The 14,912-nt window shown below is 53.9% G+C and overlaps 1 protein-coding gene across 1 annotated transcript in view; it reads left to right on the top strand.

The window, feature by feature from the left end:
- The window catches only part of LOC119955595 (complement C5-like), a 193,434-nt gene that overhangs the window by 88,755 nt on the left and 89,767 nt on the right, over nucleotides 1-14,912 (top strand). The window contains 2 exon segments of the mRNA XM_038781948.1: nucleotides 6,284-6,481; nucleotides 7,522-7,612. Coding sequence (XP_038637876.1) covers nucleotides 6,284-6,481; nucleotides 7,522-7,612 — 289 coding nt within the window.

Here is a 14,912-nt window from a genome sequence, read left to right as displayed (position 1 = left end):
CCCAAGCCTGACGGGACCAGTAGAAGGTAGCTGCCATAATGTCCGCCCTATTGGAGGGAGATGACATGTAATGGCCTTGTTCCCTCTCTCCAGGTTCAACCAATCACTTACCTGCTTTTTTTAGGTTTTGAAATTTAACTGGTCTGATTGACACACTTGGCTTTCCATAGTCATGTGACTATGCCATGAGAATGCATTTGGAGGTAGACATCTTAAGACCTGTTTGAAAAAAGGCTCCCACTGAGACAAGATACTGATGAAGACTGCTGTCATATACATGAAACACCCCTGAAAGCCTTAGTTTTGACTGAGACCATCCTGATGCACCATCGATTGCACGTGAGGCGAGTGATTTACCAATGTCAGGCTTTAATTAACTAGAACACAGCCTGGCGATCGTCTACAGTGGAAAGGGACGATCGTCAGGCTTCTGAGCATTTATACCTCGTTGATAGAGGCATGGTTAACTCAGCCTCTCGGCCAATCGGTCGAGAGGCACATGACCGACCAGGGCCAATGGTAAGCCGACGTTCTGGCCCAATGGCAGACGAGTATGCAGATCATATCATCACATTCACCCCTTTCGGAGAAGGAAGGCGGGGGGGGGGGGGGTGGGAACGAGACCCGGGGGGGGGGGGGGGAAGAACTGATGATATGAGTAGCCGTCGGGAGAATAATTTTCTCTCCGTACCCTTGTCGAATTTGGGGGCTTGCCACTGGCCCAGACATAACAATATTTACAAAAGGAAGTCCATGGGACCGTAGAACTCTAGAAGGATTCGATCAGTCGTTTGGTGGTCCTTGACGTCCTGGCCGAGCGCCGTAGTGGGGGAGGTGTCGTCGGATCGGCTGATGGTCCTGCTGATGTCCTGGAGTCCGGGAGCGATAGACTTCGAGTAGTCTCCGTCACCTGAGCTGGCCGCGGAGACGCCATGGATGAGGGATGGGGAAGCTGAGTGGGGTGCTGGGGTGAAAAAGGGGAGGGGGGGTCTGTGGTGGGGGGGGCTGCACGCCGGCGGGTGCCAGGTCCCGGAGGGCGACCGTGTCCTGCCGACTGTCGGGGTGCTCCACATACGCGTACTGCGGGTTAGCGTGGAGTAACTGGACATGCTCCACCAACGGGTCGGACTTGTGCACCCGCACATGCTTCCGGAGCAAGATGGGTCCGGGGGTGACCAGCCACGTCGGGAGAGGGGATCCGGAGGACAACTTCCTGGGGAAAACAAGAAGACGTTCATGAGGTGTCTGATTAGTAGCAGTACAGAGCAGTGAGCGGATAGAGTGCAGCGCATCGGGGAGCACCTCTTGCCATTGGGAAATAGGGAGATCTCTGGACCGGAGGGCCAGTAGTATGGTCTTCCAGATGGTACCATTCTCCCGCTCGACCTGTCCGTTACCCCGAGGGTTACAGCTGGTCGTCCTGCTAGAGGCGATGCCCCTGTCGAGCAGGAATTGACGCAGCTCGTCGCTCATAAATGAGGACCCCCGGTCGCTGTGAATGTACTCGGGGTAGCCAAACAGGGAGAAGATGGAGAGGAGGGCCTTAATGACGGTCGATGTGGTCATGTCGGGACAGGGAATGGCAAAGGGGAAGCGGGAGTGTTCGTCGACAACCGGCAGGAAGTAAATGTTGCGGTTGTTAGAGGGAAGAGGCCCCTTGAAGTCAATGCTGAGACGTTCAAAGGGGCGGGATGCTTTGATCAGGTGTGCGCGCTCGGGGCGGTAGAAGTGCGGTTTGCACTCGGCGCAGATGTGGCAGTCACGGGTTACTGTCCTGACTTCCGCGATAGAGTAGGGCAGGTTGCGGGCCTTAATGAAGTGGTATAGGCGGGTCACCCCTGGATGGCAGAGGTCCGCGTGGAGGGAGCGGAGGCGGTCTATCTGCGCGCTGGCGCAGGTACCGCGGGACAGGGCATCAGGAGGCTCATTGAGCTTCCCAGGACGATACAAGATATCATAGTTGTACGTGGACAACTCGATCCGCCACCGTAAAATCTTGTCATTTTTGATCTTGCCCCTTTGTGCATTATCAAACATGAAGGCTACTGACCGTTGGTCTGTGAGGAGGGTAAACCTCCTGCCGGCCAAATAGTGCCTCCAATGCCGCACGGCTTCGACTATGGCCTGGGCTTCCTTTTCCACAGAGGGGTAGCGGAGTTCGGAAGCCTGGAGGGTTCTGGAGAAGAAGGCCACGGGTCTGCCCGCTTGGTTCAGGGTGGCCGCCAGAGCTACTTCAGATGCGTCGCTCTCGACCTGGAAGGGGAGGGCCTCGTCGATGGCGCGCATCGTGGCCTTTGCGATGTCCGCTTTGATGCGGCTAAAGGCCTGACAGGCCTCCGTCGACGGCGGGAAGGTCGTGGTTTGCATGAGGGGACGGGCCTTGTCCGCGTAGTTGGGAACCCATTGGGCGTAGTATGCGAAAAACCCCAGGCAGCGTTTGAGAGATTTGGGGGTATTGGGGAGAGGGAGTTCCATCAGGGGGCGCATGCATTCGGGATCGGGGCCTATCACTCCGTTACGCACTACGTAGCCGAGGATGGCTAGGCGGTCGGTGCTGAACACGCATTTATCCTTATTGTACGTGAGGTTAAGGAGTTTTGCGGTTTGGAGGAATTTCTGGAGGTTGGCGTCATGGTCCTGCTGGTCGTGGCCGCAGATGGTAACATTATCAAGGTACGGGAAGATAGCCTGTAATCCGTACTTGTCGACCATTTGGTCCATCTCCCGTTGGAAGACCGAGACCCCATTCGTGACACCAAACGGAACCCTAAGGAAGTGGTAGAGGCGCCCGTCAGCCTCGAACGCGGTGTACAGTCGGTCACTCGCGCGGATGGGGAGCTGGTGGCAAGCGGACTTAAGGTCCACAGTTGAGAAGACCTTGTATCTCGCGATCTCGTTTACCATGGTAGAGATACGGGAGAGAGGATACGCGTCCAGTTGCGTAAACCGATTGATGGTTTGGCTGTAATCGATGACCATCCGGTTTTTCTCCCCCGTCCGGACCACCAGCACTTGGGCTCGCCAGGGACTGTTGCTGGCCTCGATGACCCCTTCCGTCAGCAACCTCTGGACCTCGGACCTGATGAAGGATCGGTCCTGGGCGCTGTACCGTCTGCTCCGTGTGGCGACGGGTTTGCAATCGGGGGTGAGGTTAGCAAACAGGGAGGGAGGGTCCACTTTGAGGGACGCGAGGCTGCAGACAGTGAGGGGGGGTATAGGGCCGCCGAATTGAAAAGTCAAGCTCTGCAGATTGCACTGGAAGTCCAGTCCTAGGAGTGCCGGTGCGCAAAGGTCAGGGAGGACAAGGAATTTATAATTTTTAAAAACCTTCCCTTGGACCGTGAGGTCCGCGATGCAGCACCCGGTGATGTGGACGGAGTGCGAACCTGAGGCTAAACCGATTTTGCGTGTTACGGGATGGACAGGGAGCGCGCAGCGTCTTACCGTGTCAGGGTGAACGAAGCTTTCCGTGCTCCCGGAGTCCAGCAGGCAGTCCGTCTTGTGGCCGTTGAGGTGGATCAGCGTAGTCGTTTTGGCGAGCGTGCGTGGATGAGACTGGTCGAGCTGAACGGTCGCGAGCCGTGGAGAAAATTCGTCGTCGCTGTCCGATTCCATGCTGGAGGGACCTTGCGTGGCAGATGTGGAAGTCGGTGGCCAGGATCCATATGTGGGGTGAACGGCCGCGAGCCGTGGAGAAAATCCGTCGTCGCTGTCCGATTCCATGCTGGAGGGACCTTGCGTGGCAGATGTGGAAGCCGGTGGCCAGGATCCCCAGGTGAGGTCTGTTCCCCAAGATGGCGGCGACCAGGACCCGCACGTGGGGTCGGGGCCCCAAGATGGCGGCGCCCAGGACCCGCACGTGGGGTCGGCACCCCAAGATGGCGGCGCCCAGGAAGCCCTCGTGGCCGCTGGAGGCGGAGCTAGCGTTGCCGGCGCTGTGAGCGGAGAGGCGCGCAGGCCGGCTCCAGGACGCCGGCTAGGTGCATCAGCTGTGGGAGGAGGTAAGGCGCACGGGCCGGGTGCCGGGGGCTGGGGGCGGGGGGAGCCGAGTCGCGCTGCGGGCAGGCAGGGACCGGGGGGGCCCGGAGAGGCGAGCCGGTCGGGCGCCTGGGCCCGGGGGCGGGGGGAGCCGGGGTCCGGGAGCGGGGGAAGCAGGGCCGCTGCGGGCAGGCAGGGACCAGGGGGGGCCCGGAGAGGCGAGCCGGTCGGGCGCCGGGGCCCGGGGGCGGGGGGGAGAAACGTGCGCGGCGGGCAGGCAGAGGCCTGGAGGGGCCGGGGAGGTGCGCATGTCGGCCGGCGGGGCGCAAGTCGGGAGCGGCTGGAGGGGCCCTGGAGGAGAGAGGGAGGCACACAGGCCGTTTGCAGAGGCCTGGGGGAGGGGGGGAGAGTGCTGTGCAGCTTCCAGAAACGCTGCAGCCAGCGTTTTGGCCTGGCAGACCGTGGAGTAGTGGCCCTTCTTCCCGCAGCTCTTACAGAGGGCGGAGCGGGCTGGGCAGCGCGAGCGAGGGTGCTTAGCATACCCACAAAAGTAGCAGTGGGCCCCGCGGATTTATTGGGTCGCCCCGTGGCACAAGCCTGAGGGAGGCCGGGAGCGGTGGGTAGCTGGTGGGAAGCGTGCCAGAAGGCGGCCTGGCCAGGGTCATAGGTGCGAGCGCTTTCTATCTGCGACCTCCAGGGAGGCGGAGAGAGTCAGCGTCTCCGTTAAACTGAGTTTGTCTCTTTCCAGCATCCGTTGGCGGATCACGGGAGACAGCATCCCAGCCACGTAAGCGTCTCTGACGAGTAGCTCCATGTGCTCTGTAGCGGACACCGCTTCACAGGCGCAACCTCTCCCCAGGGCACAGAGGGCCCGGGCGTATTGGTCTAGAGACTCACCGGGGACCTGCTTTCTGGTGGCCAGCAGATGTCGAGCGAATACCCTGTTGATCGGTTTGATGAATTGTCCTTTTAGCTTTTGTATAGCGTCATCATAATCTGTTTCGTCTTCGATTATTGAGTAAGTGTCAATACCCACGCTGGAGTGGAGGACGTGCAGCTTCTGTGCCCTGGTGGGGGGGGGGGTGGTTGTAGATGCCAGGAACTCTTCGAGGCAAGTCAGCCAGAGTTTGAAAAGTTCTGTAGAGTTCGGAGTTTGCGGGCTGATGCGGAGGCATTCGGGCTTGATGCGGAACTCCATCTTCAAAGTTGTAGTTAATTAAATTGATGCACCATCGATTGCACGTGAGGCGAGTGATTTACCAATGTCAGGCTTTAATTAACTAGAACACAGCCTGGCGATCGTCTACAGTGGAAAGGGACGATCGTCAGGCTTCTGAGCATTTATACCTCGTTGATAGAGGCATGGTTAACTCAGCCTCTCGGCCAATCGGTCGAGAGGCACATGACCGACCAGGGCCAATGGTAAGCCGACGTTCTGGCCCAATGGCAGACGAGTATGCAGATCATATCATCACACATCCACAGTCCAATTGTATAGCTGCTATTGCAGCCCTGCAGCTGAGATGGGATTGGATTCTCCAGTCCTCCAGTTTCGTGTTTCCAGGTGGCGCACCGTTTGCTAGTGGCAGGATTCTCTACTCTCGCCACTTGTCAATGAAATTTTCCATTGAAGCCACCCCACACCGTTGGGAAACCTGCAGGCGGGGGCGCGCCACTGGTGGGAACAGAGAATCCCAAATAGCTGAAGAATTCCAGCCATGATCTCACTTTACAAGGATGAGGGATTGAAGCGGAGATTCTTTTGGCCTCTGTATTTCAGTACCTTTACAACATGATGCATTTACCCTGGAGCCATAGAACATTAGAACATAGAACATTACAGCGCAGTACAGGCCCTTCAGCCCTCGATGTTGCGCCGACCTGTGAAACCACTCTAAAGCCTATCTACACTATTCCCTTATCATCCATATGTTTATCCAATGACCATTTAAATGCCCTTAATGTTGGCGAGTCGACTACTGTTGCAGGCAAGGCTCATGTAATTTAACCTGGTATTATAGAGTCCAAAGAGAATTTGAGAAAATTTGGGTAATAGTGATCAGTGCAGATTAAAGACTACAAGAAGAGAATTGAAGGTCATACTCGCCTGGGAGATTTTAATTGCTCTTCCTCTTTCCATCAACTGGTCAGAGTCAAAACCATCACATTAGTTTCAGATATTTAGACCAATTGAACAGATCAAGAATTTATTGTCTATAAATAGATATTTCTAATTGCATTCTTTTGTAAACAGCTGTCCAGAGGAACAATTTGTTTCAATGTTGCTTCTTTTGTTTATTGCCAGTTGCCAGATTTACAAACCCAATTGAACGGATGTGTTGTATGGATGGAATGAAAATCTATCCTCTCCGACATTCGTGCACTGAACGAGCGAGTAGAATCAAGTTACCTGATCCATGTAGGAAGCTATTTTTAGAATGCTGCAATTATGCACAAAAGTTACGATTGAAGTCTGAAAGTGACCTGACATTGGGGCGAATGGGTAAGTCTCGAAGCACAAAAGATTAATTTTCCTGCAAACCAAATTAAACTGGCAAACGAACCACAGATCCTAGTTTCAAATTTATGCCCCACCCTTGCAGAGGGACGAAAAACAAATCAGGTGCCATGGGAGCAATATCATGCCCGCTGCCTGCCCGCCAACGCTGGTTTTTGATATGCAGGCTGAGGGAGCTCCCTCCTGATCAGGCACTCTGTGCTCAGTGAAGGAACCCCCCCCAACATGTTCCATTCCTAGTTCCTTTATCTCTGCCATTCATATTAATGGAAGCTGCTGAGCATTGGCTGTGCTTCTCCATATGAATGGATAAGGAAAACAGCTTACATTTATTGCACAGTAAAAATGTATTCCCATGCGCTTTTCGAAGTGAGAAGGTGATACTAAGGGCTGCATTTTCTGAGATGTTGAAAAGTCCAACTGCCTTAACCGAAAGTGAGAGCTAATCCCGGGTGGTGGGACCCCAGAGCAACAGCTTGCCAGTACCAACCAATTAACAGGTTGCTGCCAGGGCTGCCATCCAATTGTGGACTGTGGCTTGCCTCCCAGAACTGCCAGCCCAATCAGAGGATGGCATCTCCATAGTGAGGAGCCCTTGAAGACCAGGCAAGTTTCTTTCAGGTAGGCAGGCCCAAGCAATTGGAGATGGGAAGTGAGTAGATGGTCTTTTCCCCAATTCTGTTTATTTACTTGCTCAATATCAAAAATCTCAGCTTTGAAATTTCAATTGGTGCAACATCCACAATTGGGGGATCAAGCCTCCAGATTCCCAACAGCCTTTGTGCAAAAATATGCTTCCTGTTTCACTCTTAAATGTCCTGGCTCTAATTTTTAAGATTTTGACCCATTTTTATAGATTCCCCACCAAAGGAAATAGTTTCTTTGTATCCTTTTGAATCTGGATTCGGGTACCTTCAGATAACTGTTGACTGCAGAAGCTGCATTCTTGTCATTGTATAGTAATTCCAAGATACAAGTTATTGCTTTTTCATGTTTTCATTTCTTTTCATTTTCCCCCAAACTAGAATTGAACAATGAATTTGAAATGGAGCCACCCCACATCCGGAGTTATTTTCCAGAAAGCTGGTTATGGGAGGTCCACGAAATTCAAGAGAGGTATTTTCTGCAGTACATTTTTTGAGAGATGCAATTTATAATTGGATTCTACAATGTACATTCTGTTGCAATAATTTATTTCATAGCACGGGCACAAACCAAACTGATACTCACAACAGCTATGGAAAAGCCCATTCCTGAGAATTAGACCACTGCACTTCTGAGTGACAAAGTTAATTATAGTGGGTGCAGCACAAAACACCAGCCATCTTTTTAAAATAATAGGACGTAAAAATTAGATAGCATTTTGTCCATTTTCTGGCATTAACCAGGCATTTAGACCTCCAAAATAGCTTACAGGAACCAGATTATGAGCCAGAAGTGCATCATATTAATATCGGCAATGGGCCAGTCTTGTAACAGGTACGAATCCTTTGCTGGAAGGGACCTAACGCCTGTTTGAGATCCCCAAGCCATATTGGATGCCCTGAGGCCGGCAGAATCTGCTGCATTAAGGAACCAAGGGCTGGATTCTCCACCCCGCCGTGCCACATTTCTGTCTCGCACCCTCCGGCGGGACGCTCCATTACGCCGGCTGGTCAAGAGTTTCCCATTGTGGGGCAGCCCCACGCCATCGGGAAACCCCTGGGCTGCCGGCATAATGGAGCATCCCGCCAGCAGAGAATCCAGCCCCAGATCCATATGTAACCACCCCCTTCCAGAATTCTTCCAGTGCCGGGCATGCCCAGAACATATGGGCATGATTCGCTGGACTCCCCGAACACCTGGTGCACCTGTCCTCACCCTCAACGAACCTACTCATCTTAGTCCTGGACATGTGGGCCCGGTGCAGCACCTTAATTTGGATGAGACTAAGCCTCGCACATGAAGAGGAAGAGTTGACTCTCTCCAAGGCATCCGCCCAAGCCCCGTCCTCTAGTTCCCCTAGTTCCCCCTGCTCCCCTAGTTCCCCCTCCCATTTAGCCTTCAGCTCCTCCACTGACGACTCCTCCACCTCCTGCATTACCTTATAAATGTCAGACACCTTCCCCTCTCCGACCCACACCCCCGAAAGCACTCTGTCCATCGCCCCCCACGAGGGCAGCAGAGGGAATCCCTCTACCTGTCGCCTAGCAAACGCCTTTACCTGTAAGTATCTAAACATGTTCCCTTGGGGGGTGCCCAAATATATCTTCCAGTTTCCCCAGGCCCGCAAACCTCCCGCCAATAAACAGGTCCCTCAATTTACTGATGCCCACCCTTTGCCACCCCCTAAATCCCCCATCATTGTTCCCCGGGATGAACCGATGATTTCGACCCAATGGAGCCTCATTCGAGCCCCCTGTTTCCCTCCTATGCCGTCTCCACTGTCCCCAGATTCTTAGGGTCGCCACCACCACCGGGCTCGTGGTAAACCTCTTAGGGGAGAGCGGCATCGGCGCCATTGCCAAGGCACCCAGGCTCGTACCTCTACATGACGCCATCTCCATTCTTTTCCACGCCGCCCCCCCCCCCCCCCCCATATCACCCATTTACGTACCATTGGCACATTGGCCGCCCAATAGTACCCCAAAAGGTTGGGCAGCGCCAGCCCGCCTCTATCCCTCCCTCGCTCCAGGAAAACACTCCTCACTCTCGGAGTCCCATGTGCCCACACAAAGCTCAAAATACTGCTAGTCACTCTCCTAAAGAAGGCCCTGGGGATGAAGATGGGCAGGCACTGAAAGAGGAACAAGAACCTCGGAAGCACCGTCATTTTGACGGACTGCACCCTCCCCGCCAACGACAATGGCAGCATGTCCCACCTTTTGAACACCTAATCCATCTGATCCACAAGCCTGGTGAAATTATGCTTGTGAAGAGTCCCCCCGTCCCTGGCTACCTGCAACCCCTTCCTCCTGGTCTCTAGGGTGCACCACAAACACCTCACTCTTGCCTAAATTTAGTTTATAGCCTGAAAAGGTCCCAAACTCAGCTAGCAGCTCCATCACCCCTGGCATCCCTCCCAACGGGTCCGCCACATACAGTAACAGGTCATCGGCATACAACGACACCCTATGTTCCTCCCCACCTCGCACCAAACCTCTCCACCTCCCTGAATCCCTCAACGCCATCGCCAACGGCTCGATTGCCAATGCAAACAATAAGGGGGACAGGGGGCAACCCTGCCTGGTACCTCGGTAAAGCTGGAAGTACTCCGACCTCCTCCCATTCGTGGCCACACACGCCATCGGGGCCTCATATAGCATCCTCACCCATCTAATAAACCCTTCACCAAATCCAAACCTCCCCAACACCTCCCATACGTACCCCCACTCCACTCTATCGAAGGCCTTCTCTGCATCCAGCGCCACCACTATCTCTGCCTCCCCCTCAATCGCCGGCATCATGATGACATTCAACAATCTCCGCACATTCGTGTTCAGCTGCCTTCCCTTCACAAACCCTGTCTGGTCCTCGTGTACAACCCCTGGCACACAGTCCTGTATCCTGGTGGCCAGGATTTTTGCCAGCACCTTGGCATCCACATTGAGGAGAGATATGGGCCTGTATGAACCACACTGCTGGGGGTGTAGATATTGTTCTTAAAACACATGGGGTTACTACCTTACTGATTAAAAAGTCCCCACCGATTATGTCTTCATACCTTTCAGCTCTATGGGTGGAATTTTCCCATTTCTGCACATTGTACTGGCCGAGGTGAGAAAACAAGTGTGTAACAGTCCAGCTGCATATCTGTGTTTTCTCTCTATAGATTTTATTGCACACTGACACTGCGGCGGGGCAGGGCCTGATAGAGCCGGCAAGGCCGGCTCCACAAAGATCTGGACGCCATCTTTGAGGGTAACCCAATCTGTGTTAAAAATAAACTCCCCTCCCACACTCCCATGGACATGGGGTCCCCCACACAAGCATCAGGGTAACCCTCCCCGACCACAAAGTCATGGGTGCACCGCACTCGCATTCTTTGCGCTCCCCCTTCCCCCCACCACCACAAAGGCACTGGGGTGAACCCCCACCATCCAGGCATCAGAGTGACTCCACAAACAGTCATCAGGGCAATCTCACCCCACAAAGTATCATTCCCCCACAACACATAAGGGGAATCCCCCTTCCCCAAATGTGGCTCCCCAGAGAGCCCTCCTCTCCCTTGCCATCCTGGCACTGCCATGTTGGCACTGCTGTGTGCAATGTCAAACTGTGCCAGGGTAGTGCCAACCTGTGCCATGGAAGTGCGCTGGCATGTCTCTCCCCCCATGGAGGCTATACTTACCTTGTGATCCCAGCGGGTTCCCCTTGACTGATTCCCGTTTTTAAAAGACTTGTTTTAACATCAATCTGTTATAACATTCAGTAAGGGGGGGGGGGGGGGTGGTCACAGTAACTTCAATGCAGTGTTAATGTAAGCCTACTTGTGACAATAATTTTTTTTTAAAAGGAGGAGGTGATGGTGTAGTAGTACTGTCACTAAACTAGTAATTCAGTGACCCAGAATAATGCTATAGTGTTCTGGATTCATTTCCATCAGGGCAGATGGTGAAATTTGAATTCAGCAAAAATCTGGAATTGAAAGGGTAATGATTTTTAAAAAAAAAATTACTTTATTGAAATTTTTACAAAATATAAACATTACAACAATATTAACAAAACAACCGGTAACAACCCAAGAACAACACCCACCCAACTTCAAAAGCAACTACAAACAAAAGAAAAAACAAAAGAACACCCAAACAACAAAAGGGAAAGAAATAACACCCGCCACCTCCCACAAACCCATGTACACAGTTCTCCCTCCCACCGAACCAGACCCCCCCCCCCCCCCCCCCCCCCCTCCCTTAAACTGATCCCCTCAGGGCAAATTTCACCTTTTCCAATTTAATGAACCCCGACATATCATTGATCCAGGCCTCCACACTTGGGGGCCTTGCATCCTTCCATTGGAGCAAGATCCTCTTCCGGGCTACTAGGGAGCAAAGGCCAGAACACCGGCCTCTTTCGCCTCCTGCACTCCCGGCTCCACTGCAACCCCAAAAATTGCGTGTCCCCAGCCTGGCTTGACCCTGGATCCCACCACCCTCGACACCGTCCTTGCTACCCCCTTCCAAAACTCCGCCAGCACTGGGCACGCCCAGAACATATGGGCGTGGTTCGCTGGGCCCCCCGAGCACCTAGCACACCTGTCTTCGCCCCCGAGAAACCTACATATCCTCGTCCCAGTCATGTGGGCCCTATGCAGCACCTTGAACTGTATGAGGCTAAGCCTCGCACAGGAAGAGGAGGAATTCACTCTCTCCAGGGCATCAGCCCATGTCCCCTCCTCAATCTCCTCACCCAGCTCCTCTTCCCATTTACCCTTCAGTTCCTCCACCGAGGCCTCGTCTACCTCCTGCATCACCCGGTACATGTCCGAAATCCTCCCTCCTCCAACCCACACCCCCGAGAGCACCCTGTCCCGCACCCCACGTGGGGGCAGCAAGAGGAACCCCTCCACCTGCCGCCTGGCAAACGCCCTCACCTGCATGTACCTAAACATGTTCCCCGGGGGGAGCCCAAACTCCCCCTCTAACTCCCCCAAGCTCGCGAACCTCCCCTCCACAAACAGGTCCCTCAACCTCCTAACGCATACCCTATTCCAGCCCAGAAATCCGCCATCAATGCTCCCTGGGACAAACCGATGGTTCCCCCGTAATGGGGCCTCCATCGAGCCCCCCCACTTCTCCCCTATGCCGTCTTCATTGCCCCCAAATTTTGAGGGTAGCCGCCACCACCGGGCTCGTGGTATACCTCGTTGGAGGGAGCGGCAACGGCGCCGTTACCAGCGCCTCCAGGCTCGTGCCCACACATGACGCTACGTCCATCCTCTTCCATGCTGCCCCTTCCTCGTCCATTACCCACTTACGCACCATCGCTGCGTTGGCAGCCCAATAGTACCCACAGAGTTTGGGCAACACCAGCCCCCCCTATCCCTGCCCCGTTCCAGGAACACTCTTCTCACCCTCGGAGTCCCATGCGCCCACACAAATCCCGTGATACTCCTGTTGACCCTCCTAAAAAAGGCCTTCGGGATAAGGATGGGGAGGCACTGGAACAGGAACAAAAACCTCGGGAGCACCGTCATCTTAACGGACTGCACCCTCCCCGCCAGTGACAGTGGTAACATATCCCACCTCTTAAACTCCTCCTCCATCTGCTCCACCAACCTTGTGAGGTTGAGCTTGTGCAGGGCCCCCAACTCCTGGACCCCTAGGTACCTGAAGCTCTTCCCTGCCTGCTTCAGTGGGAGCCTACCAATCCCCTCCTCCTGATCCCCCGGATGCACCACAAACAACTCGCTCTTGCCCAGGTTCAACTTATACCCAGAGAAACCCCCGAATTCACTAAGAATCCTCATCATCTCCGGCATCCCCCCCACCGGGTCCGCCACATACAGCAACAGGTCGTCCGCATAAAGCGACACTTGATGCTCCTCCCCACCCCGCACCAGGCCCCTCCAGTTCCCTGACTCCCTCAACGCCATGGCCAGGGGCTCAATCGCCAACGCGAAGAGCAAGGGGGACAGGGGGCACCCCTGTCTCGTCCCCCGGTACAGCCGAAAGTACTCCGACCTCCTCCTATTTGTGGCTACACTCGCCATCGGGGCCTCGTAGAGCAGCCTCACCCAACGGATAAACCCCTCCCCAAATCCAAACCTCTCCAACACCTCCCACAGATACTCCCACTCAAGCCTATCAAAGGCCTTCTCCGCATCCAATGCCACCACTATCTCCGCCTCCCCTTCCACAGCTGGCATCATAATAACGTTGAGGAGCCTTCACATGTTCGTATTCAACTGCCTTCCCTTCACAAACCCCGTCTGGTCCTCATGAATGACCCCGGGCACGCAATCCTCTATTCTTGTGGCCAGGATCTTTGCCAGCAGCTTAGCGTCGACATTTAGCAGCGAAATCGGCCTATATGACCCGCACTGCAGAGGGTCCTTGTCCCGCTTCAGGATCAAGGACATCAGTGCCCGTGACATAGTTGGGGGCAAAGCCCCCCCCTCCCTTGCCTCGTTAAAGGTCCGGACCAACAGGGGGCTCAACAGGTCCACATACCTTTCATAAAATTCCGCCGGAAACCCATCCGGCCCCGGCGATTTCCCCGACTCCATGCTCCCTATCCCTTTAACCACCTCCTCCAGCTCGATCGGCGCCCCCAGTCCTGCTCCTCCTCCACCCTCGGAAATTGCAGCTTGTCCAAGAAGCGCCCCATTCCACCCCCCTCCACCGGGGATTCCGACCGGTACAGTTCCTCATAGAAGTCCCTGAAGACCCCATTAACATCTACCCCCCTCCGCACCACCTTCCCAGCTTTATCCGTCACTCCCCCAATCTCCCTGGCCGCGTCCCGCCTTCGGAGCTGGTGTGCCAGCATCCTGCTCGCCTTCTCCCCATACTCATACACCGCCCCCTGTGATTTCCTCCACTGAGCTTCCGCCTTTCTGGTAGTCAATAGGTCGAACCTGGGCTGAAGGCTACGCCTCTCTGAAAGTGGAATGATGACCGTAAAACCATTATCAATTGTTGCAAAAAAAAAATCATCTGGTTCACTAATGTCCTTCAGGGAAGGAAATCTGCCACTCTTACCTGGTCTGGCCTACATGTGACCCCAGACCCACAGAAACATGGCTGACTCGAAATATGCCCTCTGAAATGGCCTATTTCAAGGGGAGGTAGGGGTGGGCAATAAATGCTGGCCTAGCCAGGGACGGCCACACCCACTGAACATATCAGAGAAAATGTCACCGCCAAAGGGCTGGAAAATCCAAGAAATTAGATCTTGTTGGTGAGAATCTTGTTTCCCGTCTCTCGTGGGATTTTGGGCCCTCACTACCATTTACACTTATGGTGAACGCAAACTCAAAATTCTACCTTATGTTTTTGCCTTTGTCCCATCTGGTTTAACTACATCTTCCACACATGACCTAGTTCCCTTCTGCATTGCGAGATATTATCTGGCCATTGTTGTATCCTGGGGAGTGAGGGGTGGGGGGGGGGTCATCCAGCCTGACTGCCTGCCCATTGACCATGGCTATATTCACAGTCATGTGTCCCTGCAGAGGGAACATACAGTCAGTGGCGGACTGGGTCTAAACATATTGGTTGCCAGGAGACAAAGGGGGCCCATCCACAACTACAATGCTATCATTTAATTTTCATAACGAATAAATAAAATTTTCAAAAAATACAAATGGAAAAAAGGGTACAATTAACATTTTTGTGGAAAAAATGTGTATTTCTTAGTAATTACAGTGTACATGTACTGTTCATATTACTGGCAGTAGATACCAAATGAAAATACAGAATGTTATAATTGAATT

Source organism: Scyliorhinus canicula, chromosome 21, assembly GCF_902713615.1.
Source record: "Scyliorhinus canicula chromosome 21, sScyCan1.1, whole genome shotgun sequence".
Taxonomy (NCBI): Eukaryota; Metazoa; Chordata; class Chondrichthyes; order Carcharhiniformes; family Scyliorhinidae; genus Scyliorhinus; species Scyliorhinus canicula.
This window is presented reverse-complemented; position numbering and strand designations above follow the sequence as displayed.